We start from the raw sequence: 17808 nt of genomic DNA, 5'->3' as shown, positions 1-17808 counted from the left end.
TAAAACTCAGAGTATTTTAGACTGGGACCTGTTCTGTGTTTTTGTACAACAGTTTGTACTATTCCCTTTACAAACCAGCATAATTCATCTCTGACCAGTTAATGAAGCAGTTACTTACAGTGTTTAGTGTTCAGCTGTAAGTTGGCTGTTTTTTAAACCAGAAAAAGCTGTTTCTTCACGCTCAGTTATGCACTGCAGTCTCATATTTGTCCTTTTTATGTTGGCTAGTCTTCCAGTAGCGTGCAGGGAGTAGTACACTCAGTGGTTTTGAAATCCTCAGGTTTTTGGCAGTTTCCCACTTTAGATAAAATAATTTTTATCTTTTAGGAATCTTTTCAGTATTTATGTCAACATTCATGATAAATGAAACATAAAACTTTTCATTTATCATTTCAAGGTGTAGTAACAGAAGGGAAATCAAGCTCAAATGCACACATTACATGTGAAATGCATTCAGAGATAGGTCACACAATCTTATTGTTACCAATTACTCAGTTTTGGTAACAATGTAAACAGTAATAATCAACAATAATGCTTTTACAATAACCACAGACTCCGTAGGTTTTGATTAACACAAAGGATAATAGATAAGATTATATTAATGTCTTGAGATGTACAAAAATGATACTCTTTTCAGTTATTATATGTACCTCTGCCAGACACAGACTGGAAACACCAAGCGGCAAGAACAGATTAGAAACTGGTTTTCCGTCCTCGAGATGTAGCGATAGAGCTAGTGAAATTTACGTGCTAAAATGTGCCACTGGCAAAGGCTCTGTATCTGCTGAGTCATTGCTTTTATTATTTTTCCTCAGTGAATCAATTCTTCATGTGAGAGATTTCAGTAAGTAGTCCAGGTTTGTTTAAAGTTTTCCAACTTCCAGTAATAGTGCTCTGGTAACCCATATTTTATACAATCACTTGCTCCGCTTCACGTTTTTCACGTGCGGCTCAATGGAAAGCTTGTTTCTTGGTATTGGGTTTATCCCGTGAGATCCCTTTAAAATGACACCGGTATCTGCTCCTCTAAAGGAATCTTTTGTGTTTACAGTAATCACATTGTCTTGAGCATGAGTATATTTTCCCTCTTATCTTCTGTGCTTTGAATACATATCCGATTGTTCAGTCTGACGTCACTAGCCGTGTCTGGGTCTAAACTCCGCTGCAGGTCCATATATCAAACGATCACTATGGCATTACTGAGAGTTGAAAAACTATCTAAAGTCTTTCATCTTTAATAAAATGATCAGCGTTCTGCTCTACCAGGTGTAACAATTGAGTTTAACATCCAGGCATCCATGAACACGGAATTTATGACATTTAACGGAGTTAGAAGTTAGCAGGGAGTTAGCTCGCTAGCTTCTATCTAAATACAATATAGCATGTCCTGACTGCGGGGTTTTGGAAACAAATTAAAACGTACAGCTCTGCTATCACTTCCAGCATAAATGAAGACAGAAAACTAAACAGCAGTGACGTTTGTAGGGTTACTGAAGTTGGGCTAGCTGGTATATAATGATGTGCTACGTGACCGCTAGCGACACAGCTATGTTAGCATAATATAAACAAGCTAACTTTTTTTTCCACTCAATAAAAGTTAATGTGAGTGTTGTCGGTGGTCAGGAACAAATGTAATCGCATGGCAGGATGCTGTAAAAGGACCAAACTTCAACCAGGAGAACAACTGAGATCCATCCACATATGAGGTTAGTCATTCATATACTGCTGCATGGGCTGGGCTGTAGTTTCATCCTAAGGTTTTAAAAACTGAGCTTAAATAAATGATTAGTGGTAATAAAAGCCGAGGGAGGTCAACAGTGATCCCTGACTGTTTTAGGAGCTTTTTGAGATCAAATAGAAGAAAATACATAACATTAAACATGTTAACAACACAAAAGCCATATTAAACGCAGACTACTTTAGACCCGGAAGTAGGATTCGTCGCGTCATCACTGAACAACCGGATTGATGGGCCGCAACATTAAAGCTGCTGACAGGTGAAGTCAATAATATTGATCATCTCCTTACAATGCAATGTTCTTTTGGGAAACCTTGACTTCTGCCATGCATGGGGATGATGCTTTAACATAAACCATCTAGCTAAACATTATATCCCAAGCAACCTCCCCCAACCCCTGGGACAGCTCTCCCTGACGGCTTCAACCTCACCCAGCAGGACAATATGCTCCGACCTGCCAAAGCTGCTCAGGTCAAAGAGCCTAAAGCTTAATGAATACTTCTGCACTGAATCTGCATACTGTCTCTATAGCTTCTCAGTCATCCAGGTCATTGCAGTCTTAAGCGCTTAAGTGGAAAGAAACTGGACTTCTCTTTTAGTTTTTGCAGATAGCCAACTATCATCCACCTGTAACGCAGTCTTGAGATCCGTTCTCGGGTGTTTGACTCACACTTTGACCTTTAATAACGTATTATGATAGCAAGGTGTTGGTAATATTTAACAGAATTCACACCTTGGCTCATGATGACTCAAAGTTACAGGTAGGTCAGAGGAATGCGTAGAAGGAAATATTGGTACTGAACAGGTCGATCATAGTCATTGCAAGTCTCCTTGAGGTGGCCTCTGGTTATATTTCTAGGTAGGTGCATACTGCAGTCTACACCTAAGGTGAGGAAGTATAACGCAGGAGTATAAATCCTGCCTAACGTGTTGGCCTCACCTCTATACAATCCAGTGTTGACATTCTATGTTTCTGTGTTCATTACCCAACATGGGTCAGAGCTCTTAAGGGAAGTTCCTACGCAATGTCAGGCAGATTGTATTAATATGTCTTGTCAGTGTATTCCAGTGATGCTCGTGTGCTTTTGTTGAACTAGATTAGAACTAGCCAGTGTGCGCCCAGATTAGACTCTTTTTTTTTTTTTTTTTTTTTTTTTTGTAGCTGCATATCGAAACTGGTCCCAAGTTAATTTGTATCACTTTTAAAGTGTCTCTGCATGACACTGTGCAGCAACTGCAATTATGCAGGTTAACTGCATGAGATACTGTGTAACATGGGCTTGCAAAAATCTTGGTCACGATCTGTGTCAGGTGGAACGAGATCTGTTTCTTTAGATAATGTCCCATAAAGACAAAATATACTTTGTCATAACTCTGGTTGGGAATTATTCATCAGATTGATGATCATCCTGGGTGTCCTGTGATATATTTTCTGGTCCATATTTTCCTCTTCTGGCCAAAGTTCTGGTTTAAAAATGGCAGCGGGCTTGTCTCACATTACTAGGAATGCTGTTTTGCTCTAAGATACTCTTCAAATGCCACTAGTGTCCATTCCTGTTGAAAGGGATTTTCTGTCATCCACCACCAAGTGCTTGCTCATAGGAGGAACACCTGGTCTCTGGGGATCTCTCATTAATATTTGTAAGGTCTTTCTTTACCTTAAATATAAACACAACAATAATTTCTGTAATCTTTTTCTGAACTTTTTGGCTGTTTCAGTACAAACTTTATCTCACGATTATTAACATTTGCCAAAGATATAATAAGAACAGTATACAGGGGCTTTCAGAAAAATAAACCCAGCAGTAGCTCCACTCTGGAAAATGTCTTTCCTTCTCGATATTTTCAGTATTGACAGTGTTTCAGTTTACAGCCGTTCCTTTGGTGGTGAATTTAGTCACCCTCCAGCTTGGGCCCCAAAGAGGCCTGGGTCTTGCTTCCTAAACAAACTAAAGACCTCAAGCTTTAAAAGCTGTTGGGGCTCCGAGGCCACAGTTGGTAAGGGAAAGAGGCTGCTTCACGAGGTCACCCCTTGGCGTTTCTGAACTGACCGTGTGTCTTTGAGTGTGCAGGACTGAGGTGTCAGGGGTGTAAATGTGCCCTAAGTTGTTACGTGAGGTTTGGCATGAATTGGCCAATGTGGTGTACAGTAATGGCTCTCTCTGTCTTAGAGCCTGGCACCTTTCAATACTGATCAGCAAACACTGTAATTTGTTTTCTCAATCCCCCTCCTCCAGATGGAACTGGTAGTGCTATTTTAAATCCCATTTATCTCTAAGCTATGTGGGTTTCTAAAGTTGGTGCTCACATTCAGGCTTAGGTATGAGTGTGTTGGACACAGTTGAACAGCTAGTCAAGGATTCATAAATCTTTCATACTGTTAGCTTCCCGCTATACGGCACCACTTGCATACCGTCACTTTGTAAACTGTATCCGGTGCTAGTTGCCAGTGGCACTTGATAGCAGACCCGTGTTTTAAGTGTAACACTATGCTTCTGAACCTCCTGCAGCCAGACTTAAAGTGGACCAAACATACCATCTGTACACAGCATGTGCTTCATATTTTGCTTCACTTTGTCAAACATTTGTCAGGTATAAGATGTCAGTAAGACATTTGGAATTTCAGGTGATATCTGAGGGTTTTTATCAGCTTTAACATCACAAAAACTAATAATAAAAAAGAAACATCCTGGGATGAAAGCACCTTTGCTCTGCTTTGCTGCACAGCCCGGGGTCATAACTTTAAAGGGCTTTACTCCAACACCCTCTCGGGTGATCTCTGTCAAATGGGTTTTCCAAGAAAGCTTAGCATATTGTCTCGCTTGGAGTTGGTGTGCGTGGAGTGTTTTTGCATTAGAGCTTTTTTTTTTATCCAGAGAAAATTATTCTTGATGGGTACTCCTTGTGATTGTCCTGGGGGAGTCACGTGATGCAATAAATGTCAGGTAGTGTGAATAAATCATGACCAAGGCAGGGGTAAAAATATGTGTATTAATGCTTAATGAGTTACAAAGATTTTACACAACATCCATAAGAATTACTTGGAGCTTGCCAGGTTCTGAATAATCCCTTTATCTCTTCCAGCATGACAATTGATTGTCTTCACCAAGAAAACATCAGTAGACTGTTGGGCAGCTCACACTCTGTGAAAGAGGTGCTGCATGTCCCAACCTGTTGACCCCTTAATTAATGATTTACTAACCTTTATACCTGCAGAGTTCATGCATTATTTCTAGTAGGACCTTCTACAACCTGGCAACTCGAACACCGTTTCTATGAATAAACGGTGAATGGATAATTACTCATTAATCACAGGAAATCGATTAGTCACAGCTTATAAACTCTTTCAAAGTGAAATCAAACAATCTTTAAGGTAATTTTCTTGTACTTGCATCCAATATTAAGCAACTTAAGATGTCATTTTTATAATCCATGCTGAATAGTTGGGAGGAGTTGGCTTGATTAGGTTTAAACAAGGCATAGAATCGGGCAGGTTCACATAATGTTATAACAGTGTTGTCGATTTCTGTGAAAACGTTACTGTAAAAACTGGTTTAAGGAATACACCCTGGAGTAACGAGCCTTTAAAGCCTGTCAGATATGTATTGTCATGAACTTGCTGAAGCCTGTAGTGTGTCAGTTATAGCCTGGTTATAATTATTGCAAATGTTTTTGAGCAATTACTGCTGAGAGAATTCCTGTAAGGGTTTGGTGGGAACATCCAATGTGGTTGGAGCTTCACTGCATTTTAGGTATTGTGTGAAGATTATCTGCAGCATTTGATTTTCCAAATGAAGATGTGTGCAGGAGCATTTTTGGAGTTTTTGGATGGAAATCACCAGAAATTATTTTTGTGCTTTTTAGTTTTAGCACTCATATTAAAAAGGCCAAAAGTGGAATTTGCACGCAGTCAAAAATAATGATGTAAACTTTGTTTGTCATATTTCTGTCGTCCCAAGAGGCACTAAAGCAAAGTACAGTTAAAAAGAATGATAGAAGCTGTAACTGAGAGCCTCCCTGTCATGAGATGTACTCGTACAGATAATTGTTTTTGACTGCCACAGTTGTGCGGCCAGTTGGCTCGGTTTAATCAGGTTTCAAAGCCCACAGATTCGCCTTGGCTCTTTGGAGGTAGAAGATGTATCTTTGACGGCTGTCGAGTCTACTGCAGTTTACAATAATAGCCTTAGCTGTGCAGACTGAGGAGCTGCCTGTAAACCACAATGCAAGTACACAAGTTTTAGTTACCTTTCTTAAACTCCTCAAGTACTTTAATCTGTACACCTTGCTAGTACCAGGTTGGACCTCCTTTATTTAGCCTTCAAAATTGCTTTAATTTATTGTGGCATAAATTCAACAAACATATTGATGTTATGTGGAAACATATTGGGCCATATGGACACATTAGCATCACTCAGTTCCAACCATGCCACCTTTTCTCCATACCTTGGTTGTAAAGAGTGGTTATTGGTGTTGTGTTGTGTTGTATTTGTGCTGTTCCTGTCCTATGAGTTTAAAGCAGTGTGGCCTTTCTTTTGCCACTAACTTGATATTTTCTTTTTTTCTGGCCATTCTCTTAACCCTGGGGATGACTGTGTGTGAACTCAAGTCTATTTCCTGATAAAGACTCGTGTCATTATGAACAGTACAAAAAGCTAAAAAAAAAATAAAATAGAATTTGTGTGACCCATAAGTAAACCTTTTCTACTCTTTTAGTCTCATTTGGAGTCATCGAGTTGAACTATTTGGCTTTATTTTTAAGGCAGCTCTCTTCCAGGTTGCAACCTTCAGGCATCTTGTGATCTTTCAGTGATTCAATGTTTCCTGTGGAGGACAAAGTGTTTGTTCCTTTTACACTCATCATACTATTAGACAGAACAGCTATTATATTGTGCACTGTGGCATTTCCAAACATCCTTTCCTTGCAGAGTTATTTCATCTGATAGGAGTCAGTGTCCTTCCATCTGTTTTTCTTGACCTGAGATTGCTCCGATATCAACTGAAAGGTGTTACAGCTCAAAATGATCCTCAGGTTACTGCATAAACACCAGCCAAGTTCACAAGCCATGAACATGACGTCGTTTAAGAACTACTGATCGTCCATATTCACATTTACTGTGCTGGCATTTTCAAAAGTTTCTAATTGAAGTTTAAGGAACTACTTACTTACAAGCTGCCAACAGAAAATGACAGAGCCAATCAAAGATGTAACGTGCAAGGAAAAGTTCCACATCTCTGTAACTGCGTGACGCAATGCTCAGCCTAAAGGGCAAGAGGACTAACCCTTTAAAAGAAGTCTCAGAGAAGGTGCAGGATGGTACTATATATGCAGAGCAGTTTCTAGAAGACTGACGTTTTAATGAGTTACTAAAAGCAAACACCAGATAGGTTAAGAGATGTCAAGAATAACAAAGTCAACAGGCGATAAAAGATCTCCCAGCTTGCAAACAAACATAGCCTTGTAGTAGAGGTCGAATCGACCAAGTCGGTATCCTATAAACCAAATCCAACCAATAAGGTGAACTCAATTCGGCTCAGTAATTTTTTTGTTTTTGTTTTAATCTCTCCAAAAACTGCTACTGGTAATAGTATATGTTACACTTGGGTCTTAATTGTGACCACTTGGGGAAATTAATTGCCCACCGCTGCTATAAACAGTGTCACCACATGTAAAAGTCGTTTTTCCAACTATAAAGTGAAATGCATAAAATTTTATAAGATAACAGTATCAGTGTCAAAATTAACCCTAAAATGCAATATGATGTTGAAAGTGTCTGAGCAGCACTGGCAAAGACTTTATGACAGGCTGCTTTTCATGATTAAAACACATAAGAGATAGTGTAATCCTGTATCTAATTAGCGGGCGCCACAAGTCGATTCAGCCTCTCAGAAGGAGAGCAGCAGTCAGAGGCTGGTTTGACTCCCCAATCCTTATGAGATTAATGGCTAACCTCCCTCTGCCTGCTCCATTTACAGACCATGTCAGGTTTTCTTGGAAAGAGCACACTGCTGCTTCAGTTCTCACCTGCAAACATCTAAATGTGACCCTGTGCCAGTGCAGGTGCCTACGTGCGTGTTTATACAAACTGTATGTCAGTCAAGGGGAGGGCATGTCAGTTTCAGTGCTGTGAGGTCAGACTTTTTTCCCACGTTGCCTTTGACCTCAATCCTCACTTTTGGCAAGTCTGTCATCACGGTCTCCGATGGACACTAGTTTGTTAATTCTGCAACTGCGCAGGTTCTCCTCCTGTCGTTAAAGGGTCAAGACAAACTCTGGTTTTTATCTGCTGGGCTCCTCACTGTCAGCGTCACAGGACACAGGAGTTATTGCCTGTTAGCGTCACTTTAAATAATAACTTAATGACAGGAAGAGGAGGGAAAACTTGCCTTAGTCCCAAAGCGGGTTTACACAGAGTTTAAGATAGGATACACATTATTTGTCCCAGAGTTGGGAAATTCCTTTGTTACCGCAGTTTAAATTGACTTAACCACAACAAATATAAAATAAAGAGTATGTTGCTCAATAAAATTGAATACAATATGATCAAAATATTACATCAATAAGGTGAACTACTGTTATAGCTACTACTATTCTTATTATTCAACAACTGAACTTTTCTACTAATAATCAGTTGATCTTTCCCTTCTTTTAACTGATGAGTTATTTGTTTGGTTTACAAATTTAAATAGTTAGCGCTAGAAAATCGCAGATTGCAATTTGTTCTTGCGCCAACATATTAAAACCCAAATTCTTCCAGTTAAACTTTAATTTCTTGACAGAAAACAACAAAAAAATCATGTTAAAATATAGAGCTAGCAATTATTTGGCAAGAGATTATGTTTAACTTATGAAACAACATGGAACTTTTCATGCATGGCTAAAGCCTGCTAGTACTGGAGCTAATGGAGGAAAGCAATTGTGCACAAACTAGCAGCCGTTTAGCTGAGGGTGCAGCAGTTGATGCTATCTTGCAGTGTTTAATGAAGGAATAAACCACAAGGGAATGGAACTAACATACTGTTAGCATGGCTTTTTATACAAAAAATGTTATCCAAATTTTATCTAAAATATGTTAAAATTTAAAAACAAAATGAATCATTTTGTTTTTCTTTTTGGGAAGTCGAAAGCTAGACTTCTATTTAAGCGTGCTGATTGGTTGCTTAAGGACGAGACACGCCCTCAATGTCACTCATTTCCAAACAATAATTACATGTTAGAATCATACGTAAATTACAGCTAAAATGTGTACAAGCAGCTGGCTTGTCTGAAGACTCAAAAGACCCCTGAACCGTTTGATCTTTGACATTAAATCACTATTTTTAAGTCTTAATGAATACAATGTGGCATATATTGGACAAAGGAAGATGTCTAGAAAGAGGGTGACTATGTAGCTGCCAGGCAGGGAGAAAAGACGATGTCCACAGAGGAGATTCATGGATGGAGTAAAGGAGGACATACAGAGGGTTGGTGTGACACATCATCTGCTGTGGTGACCCCTAAAGGGAGCAGCTGAAGAGCAGCAGTTCAAGAAGATTAATCATGCAGCATTTAAAACCAGTGGGTGATGTTAGACTCCATTGTTTACTACAGGGTTTGGTAATGACTTACTGCATTACCTAATTAAAAGTAACCATTATTATTACACTGTGCCTAAAGGTCTGTCATTGAATAATCACAAAATAAACTCCTGGCTGATATAGAATTATATTTTTGCAGGAGAAATGAACTGAAAAGTCAGTTGAAACCTTTAAGACGCATTCCTGCAGGCTATACGTAGTGAGACTGAATTCTTTCTTCTTCTTCTTTTTTTTACTTGCCCTACTTTTCACTCTGCATTTAGTTAAGATTCCTGCGGATGCTGCAGTCCATCTGCATTGACTGGATGTTCCCCAACTCGCGTACATACTTTCTGCGTCTGTTTAAATGCACACAGTTCATTCCTGTACTAAGACAGAGTATGCACTGCACACCACCTGGTTTGGTGCAAATGTTGTCTGACATGCTGTGTCCATGTCCCTGTTCTCATAATAGGGGCGCTGACAGGGACTTCTTAATACCCCTGCCTCCTCTACCATCAACACTGCTTATATAACTCCACTTATGTGGCTCTGAACTGAAGTATTTCCAACCCCAACCATTGCAGACCCCCAACTTAACACACACACACCTCTGAGTGGCTAAGAATAAATCATCTAGCTGGAAGAGGCTGCAGTAGAAGAAAAGCTTTTGCAGAGGCATGCTCACACACCTCTGACTCTGAGGTTGTTTTATTGATATACCCACTTGTCCTTTCAAAATGGAGATTATTTGTTTTTGTTGTTGCTCCCCCCTGCATCGCTTTCTCTGGTGTTATGCAACCTATGTTGGCCTCGATTCTCAGAGAGGGGAGGTGGAAGAAAGAGAGAGTGAGAGGTTTGGGACAGATGCAGGCCTGCTAATATACCATGGAAAAGTTGGATAGAGGCCTTGCAGAATGGGGGTATCTTCTTTAGGAAATGCCAGAGGGCAGGGCTTATAACTAAAACGGGCTACAGTTGTCTGTAATAATAAAATGAATATTCCTGCTTATGAAGTTATACTCTGATCAAACAGCCGCTGCCCTAATGAGAAAACGGTTGGAGTAAAACCAAAACATAATGGAACACGATCAGTTTTCAATTCCTCTGTTAGTCACAGCTTAAGTGAATGTCTTTACTGGGAGGAGGTGTTGTTAAGTCACCCTGAAATTGGCCAGTATCAACAACAGTGTAATTAGATGATTAATGCAGCTCATAATTTGCTTTTCTTGTCTCCATCTGCAGCTAATTTCCCCCCCAATAATGTTCAGTTATTGGCTTTTTAAATGAACAATGGTTGCTTTAAATAGAGGACGGGTTTGGATGAGTCACATGAAGTAATCACCCATTATCGGTGCCGCTTAGTTTGGCAGCTCACATTTTTCTGAACGCTGTATTTCACAGTTGCTACTGCAAGATTTTGGTTTTCCAAGAAGGCCTGCATTTTATGCTGTTGTCATTTGCAGCCGTGCCATCTTGCTTGCCAAGCTGTAGTAAATCTTGTGGTTTTGGGGGCGTCCGGGACTCCAAGTGGCTAGACTGCGTGCCACAAGTTGCCCCGCCTCTGTCCTGCAAACAGCTTTCATTTCTTTGCACAGGTGACTCTCTGCAGGAGAGTTATCTGATGTTGTCATCTTAGATGCATAAATATCCAGATGCACATCAAACCGTACACTCATTGACTCGCCCTGGCTCATGCAAGCTGCAAACATGCCATAATTTGTATCATGTTGCATATTTTCCCTTATTTTCAGAGCACATAATCCCATTACGGCTCTAATCCTCAGTGTCCATAAAGCTAATTTAAGTGTAGCCATCAAAAATTAGCTTAAAATTGAAGTGACTTACTCTTATTTGCTTAATAGCTTTTTTGAATGCAGTTCTAACTATTCCTTTTGACCCTTACGCCAAGATGTTTTTCTTTTATGCAAAGCTTTTAGTGTTTCTGACAGAGCTCTTTATATATGAGGAATAAGCTGCAGCCTGTCCTCACATCATAAACTGATCACTGTTGACCTAAAAGTAATTCACTTGGTCAGAGGTCTCCTTTGTGTTTCGCCTTTGAGCTCAGTGCCACATACTCGGGCTGCTGGTGTAATATGACAGTTTGACAGGTGACTGACGCAGGTAAGAGTAGCGTTTCGTTGTGTGACATCAGACTGTGCAGTTCTTCAGACAGTCTGCCTCCTGTGTTGATAGCTCAGCATTAGCCTCGCTGGGAAAACGTCGAGAGGAGGGAGACAGCAGTGGTCAAGCTGATTGTAAGCATAAACACATGTAGAGCTTTTTTTTTTTTTTCCCCAGAAATCTACCTCAATACAGAATTCATGGTCCTGAAGTCTCTTGGGAGTTTTCCACCAACCGCCCACCGCAGGCAGAGTTACTCCACCAGTCGCTAAATTGGGCCATTCATCCAGAAGGAAGCACAAAAATGTCTTTGTCCGATGTGATTGCTGTGTTTGGTTCAGTGCAGTTTTACACAGATTTTAGAAACTTCCTCCGTAAATTTTTAAAGTCAGAGCTCCTCTCATTGGAAAATAAATGTTGTTATGCAACTGGAGGGTCACCCAGATGGATGAACCTGTGGTTTCCAATCCCACAGTGAGCTCATTAGCTAACGTAACAGTGATTTATCAGATCGCTCCCATGCATTTGTATTTGCTGTGTTTATTGCTGCCAACTTATGTAATCAAACAAAACCCTGACGAGACCAGAGCATGTGCACGTTAAAATTTTACTACAGCTACAACTCAACCATCAACACAACTGGATTTTTATGGTAAAGCAATCTTACCCCACTTAGTCATGGTTGTAAAGCTTTCAATCATTTTACATGATCGGCAGATTTTAAGTCTTTTTTTTTTTTTTTTTAATGTTCATATCCTGAAGGTGGTCAACATATTGATGTCTTAAAAGTGTTTAATATTAATAAATACCTATTACGGTAACTTTTTTTTTTTTTTTTTTTACACAGACTCGCAAGTTAACCAAGGCAGAGCGTCAGCGTTTCAGCGAGGAGGTGGAGATGCTAAAAGGTCTGCAGCATCCGAACATTGTGCGCTTCCACGACTCCTGGAAGTCGACAATGAAGGGCCATAAGTGCATCATCCTGGTGACTGAACTCATGACCTCAGGCACGCTCAAGACGTGAGTCCCTGTGTCCAGTTCCACTTTTGAATTAAACTGCAGATTTGCATGTGTATATGCATATAAAAGACTGCAGTTTATGTATAGATCAAAGTCCACAAACCTAAAAACGGTTCATTTTTGTCTCAAGTAGCTGATGCTCTGTTTCTAAATAAAACTTGCCAAGTCTCGCATACCAAAAAGGATATTTGTGTCATGTTTGACAACTTCTCCTTTAAGTAATGATGAAAGCTCTACTTTGGAAACAATGTTCTAGGAGCGAATTCAGGAAACTCACTCATTTTAAAACTTCCTCTTGGCTGTCAAAATAAGAGATTAATTATTTTGTAGCACTTAAAAGCTTCCTTTTCTTTCCGTGTTTTGATATGTTTGGACTGATTCTTATCCTCTTTTTTTTTTTTTTTTTTTTTGTTTTCTTTTTAGGTACTTGAAGAGGTTCAAAGAGATGAAGCTGAAGCTGCTCCAGCGCTGGAGTCGTCAGATCCTGAAAGGGCTGCACTTCCTGCACACACGCACTCCTCCCATCATCCACCGGGATCTCAAATGTGATAATATCTTCATCACTGGCCCCACAGGCTCTGTCAAGATTGGAGATCTGGGGCTGGCCACTCTCAAAAGTGCCTCTTTTGCTAAAAGTGTCATTGGTAAGTGTTAATTTAGTCTGTGTTTACCCTGCTAGACGAAAGAAACGGCATCTAGAGCACAATTTATCAGTTAATAATTATCTGAAAATATAATTTTATATGCAAAATGCCCTAAAATGGTCTTGAAATGGTGGGAAAATCCAATGGCATTTTACAGGCCTTGCATTTGTGTAAACACCCTCCTGTTTCTGCTTACTCTTATTTCCTCCGTACTCATACTACCATGAATGCCTCTGTTTAAATTCCTGTCTGCATTTTTAAATGCAGCATCATTAACCAAATGGCTTCTAATTTCACCTGGAACTTGCCCATCCCATCACTTACATCCAGGGAGTGCCAGCCGTCACATGCACGATAATAACTTGTTGATTTTTGTTGAAAGTGGCACTGATTTTAAATCATTTGGTCCAAATCAAACACAGTATGTTGGGGTATTTTAACAAGAGGAACATTTTTTAACCTTTTTTATCAGCAAACAACATTAACAAGATTTTTTTTTTTTCTGCTGTTGGCTGTAATGATTAGTCAGACTATAACTTTGGACCAGAGTAAAGGACCTCAAGAGCTATATGCTAGTAATACCTGCTTTTCATGCAATGCCAAAATCTAAATATCTGCAAAACAAATGACACTTCCATCAGCATCCATTAACTGTACTGTCTACTTGGTGCTAATTAGCAAATGATGGCATGCTAATGGGAATTGGAAATTATATACATTAATATAAGCATGCGTGCCTTAGTTAGCAGCTGTTATTGCTAACAATCATGAATATTAATCATTAGTGACTTAAAAAAGAAGGATGCAGGTTAAATTTTATCTAAATAAAAATGTCAGGAAATTCTTGTTTGTTTATATTTCTTTAAAAACATCATCCCTACAGCTCTGTTCCATTTCATGTTTTTCCTCTGGTCGTTCACGCCTCACCTGCAGTGGCGCAGTGTCCCAGCAGTGCTTCTTACCTCAAAGTCTGGGGATGGTAAATGCTGCTAAAAGGGTAGTAAAGGAAGGGGCTGCACCCATAAGATGAATTATGGGGAACTGTGCATCATGCAAAACTACTTTAATAGATTCCAGGAACAGAGTTGAATGGCTGCTTGTAGAAAAAGGATAAACATGGCTTGCATTGCATACAGCTTGTCCTGTGCACAGGAAAAACTGTCACGAGAAAAGACTGCACGTTCTTCACTTAGTTTACTATATGTATTAGGTCTCTTGTTCCAGAAAGTTGCTCCTGTTATTTTAAAATCTCTATCAACTATAAATAAGTATTAATTTTCTCAAAATACCCCATCTTTGAGCTGTTTGATTTGCAAATTTCTTGTCAGCTGAGGTTTTAACTGCATCAGGCAACTACTTTGAGCAGAAACTCTGAGCAGAAACTACCTGGTCATCTTGGCAGAGAGTTTAGCAGTTAAAAAGCTCACCTCATGTTTAAAGCGTGTTCTGATGCCATCAAAGTGGCAATCACACTGTCCAATAAGGGTCCTTGACTCTTATTATGGCTCATCAAGGATTTTAAATAATAGAACAACCTTTAAACCTTTTCTTCTCCCCTGACAGGAACACCTGAGTTTATGGCCCCAGAGATGTACGAGGAGAAATATGATGAAGCGGTGGACGTCTACGCCTTAGGAATGTGCATCCTGGAGATGGCCACATCTGAGTACCCATATTCTGAGTGCCAAAATGCCGCCCAGATCTACCGCAAAGTCACCAGTGTGAGTAAAGCAAAGACGAGGACTACCTCATTTCCCCCGATATTTAGTGTGATTGTCCACATGTGTTCTTCCGTGATGATGGAATTAGAGAGGAACCAGGATATCTTATTCGTACAAATAGAAATACGTAAAACGCACATGAATTGGGATTGAAATCATCATTACATCTATTAAAGGCTTAGTTTTGTCCATTACGACTTCAGCATGCAGAAGTGTACCGTGTACCATCCTGACACAGGATTGCACATGTTTTACTTAATGATTGCCAGGGTCTTTTACCAGCTGTTTAACCAGGCCTGGTTGTTGTTTCACGGGAATATTCCCTTGGTAATGAAAGTGTTTCATCAGAAAACTGAGGTGACCTATTGACACTGATGTTGTTAATTTTCTGTCTGAACTGATTTAAGCCTTGCAGAAAAAAATATTTTAACAGATTGCAGATGTTTTTCTTTTTTTTGCATTGGAATTTATCTGTCTGACGATGAAATGGGCTTTAAAGAAGTGGATTTTGGGAACACAGGCTGATGCAGTTCAGGCTGTTCTTGGGGGGTGCCAAGCACATCAGTGACGCCACGGTGGGCGAGAGCAGGCGACTGTAGAATTATATGTTTTGGAAAATGTGTCTCACTCCTTACTCCACAAAGAGGCCTGTTTCTTTCTTGTGTGTCGCGTATGCAAAGCAAACAGCGTGTCTGACGGAGGCTGGAAAGTGAGAAAGTGACAATGCCAACAAGTCGTAGTGCTCCTGGCTCCTCCACAGACAGGAGCATTATGTGGAGAAGCTTAGGCATACATCATGATGAAAAAACACAGTCATTAGCTGCTGTTTTTTATGATTTGTTAATGCTTTGTGTTTATGTGGAGCTGAAGTCACCTGCTATTAAAAAGGCCCGCAGTAACCAATATAGCGTGACATATGAAAGGCAGGACAGACGGGCTTCTGTCGTGACTGTTTACAGACTCTCCTTGTTCACATTTAAGTATACACCAAGTAAATGGATAGAAACGTGCTTTCTCATGTACGCTATATAACCAACAGTATGTGGGTGTTTGTGCATTTTACACTTATTTTTATCCACTGGGACTTCCTTATTTCATTTGTTATTTTCTTCCTAGGGCTGTGCGATATGACCAAAATCTCATATCCCGATATAAGAATTCTATCGTCCGATAACGATATAAATCACAAAAATTTTAAATTTTCTGTAAATTCTGTGAATCTCGGGCAGCTCGACATGCGTGAATTGTTTCCAGCTGCGTGTCCTTTACCCGGAGTCGAGTGTTTTAACCGATGCGTGAAACTATACATTTTTAGACATAAGTTGTAACGGCTGCCGATTTCTTTGTATTTATTACACGGCGTTCTGCGGGTTGCCTGTTCTAACATTTGAGTCTAAGGTTTCTTTTTTAGCACCTGGCGGCTCTTTTTTTACTTCTTATCCGTAAATAATCTGCTCTTTCACGTGATTCAGTTTATTTTGAAAAGTCTCAACAGGATCTTGAGCTTTATTGTGAAAGGTTTATGTGGAACATAAACAAGCGGACATGCGAAGGAGTTGCCGTCGCTGTTGCTAACGACAACGCATAAAAACAGGCGCTTGTCTGTCCCTAGTGTGGTTATATTACATATAAGAGAAAGAGAGAACTTTAAGAAATGAATATAGCCACTACAGTAACCATCAGAACGATGAAAAATATTGCCGTAAACAGTTTATTTTGCGACACCACGAAACAAACGATAGCGTAAAATGAAACGATAGATGTTTTTATATCGTCATCTGATATATATCGTTACATCGAACAGCCCTATTTTTCCTGCTTTTTACACTTACAGTAAACACACCTGTTGGTTCAGCCATTAAAGCCCGCCCCCCCTTCTTTGTACAATTGGTGGCTTACCAGTGTCAGAAGCTGCTTCTTTCGTCCATTAAAGGTTTTTTGAACAGGCTGTTCTTCAGCATGATTAAATCCACATTTTCTACACTGGTGAGCAAGAAAAGAACATTAATCATTAGGATGGAACAACCCCACTCCATCTGTTTTAAGTGATCTGCTGTATATGCCCAATTTGAGAAACTGCTGGAAACAATGACGACATATCTAGCAAGATTTCCTGGGTTTTGTGTTTGAGATAAAGAACTTCTTCTGGGGTCATTAATGATGATGCTATTAAACTCTTTCCTGCCAGATGTTTAACCTAGCTGGAGGGATTTGTTCCACGACAGCACCAGTGAGGTCCGACACTGATGATGGCTGATAACGACTAGTTTGCGGTTGCCATTCAGGTTTACTTCAAAGCTTGGGGGGGCTTCTGTGCAGGCCAGTCAAGTTCTTCCAAAGCAGGAAAGAATTTTATTAAAGAGCTGCCTTTGTGCAGGGAGCCCTTGTGATGTTTGAGGAAGAAGGGTCCAAAGACAAATAAAGATAAATTATTACTGTATTAGATTAGAATTAAGTAAAGTGCAAACAGCAGGAGCAGTGTATACAGTTACACAATATGGACAAAAGTATTGTATAGTAGTATAACACCTCTTAATCTTAATCCTTAATTCGGGTGTATAAAACAAAGCAGCCAAGCAGTCCGTCTTTCCAAACAACTGTGAAACACTGGCTCGTTCTAAAGACTTCACTGAATTCAAAACGTTGTAACGTAATACTGTTACTGTTGTAACATATCAGTTAATAGAATTTCTTCCCTCCTACATATTCTGTGATCAGCTGTAAATGTAAAGGTAACCAAGTTCTGAGTCCCTCATCTCATATCCACATTAGCACAAAACCTAAAAAAAAAAAGGAGCTTCATGGCATGGCTTTCCATGGCTGCACAGTTCCTGCAGGTGTAATGTACTAATGGTGCACCACTTTTGTCCATGTAGTGTAAATTATATAGAAACAAATGTGTATAGTAAATTGAAGTTAATACTGTAGTGAAGTCATAGTAGGAATAAAAATATGTACAGAATAAGATATATTTTTAGGTGGAATTTGATTTTGCTCTTAT

At 39.7% G+C, this 17808-nt stretch overlaps 1 protein-coding gene across 2 annotated transcripts in view; it reads left to right on the top strand.

The window, feature by feature from the left end:
- wnk4a (WNK lysine deficient protein kinase 4a) overlaps window positions 1–17808 on the top strand; it is a 50082-nt gene that overhangs the window by 6712 nt on the left and 25562 nt on the right. For both annotated transcript variants that reach the window (XM_086304226.1, XM_086304225.1), the window contains exons 3-5: window positions 12270–12442; window positions 12866–13086; window positions 14650–14807. In XM_086304226.1, coding sequence (XP_086160352.1) covers window positions 12270–12442; window positions 12866–13086; window positions 14650–14807 — 552 coding nt within the window. The remainder of the gene's footprint in view (window positions 1–12269; window positions 12443–12865; window positions 13087–14649; window positions 14808–17808) is intronic.

The sequence above is a fragment of the Aulonocara sp. 'chitande type north' Nkhata Bay genome, linkage group LG8 (assembly GCF_057382095.1).
Source record: "Aulonocara sp. 'chitande type north' Nkhata Bay isolate Kocher_YH1m ecotype deep benthic linkage group LG8, A_spYH_male_GT1.1, whole genome shotgun sequence".
NCBI lineage: Eukaryota > Metazoa > Chordata > Actinopteri > Cichliformes > Cichlidae > Aulonocara > Aulonocara sp. 'chitande type north' Nkhata Bay.
The sequence above is the reverse complement of the archived record's forward strand: the minus strand, read 5'-3'. Positions and strand labels throughout refer to the sequence as shown.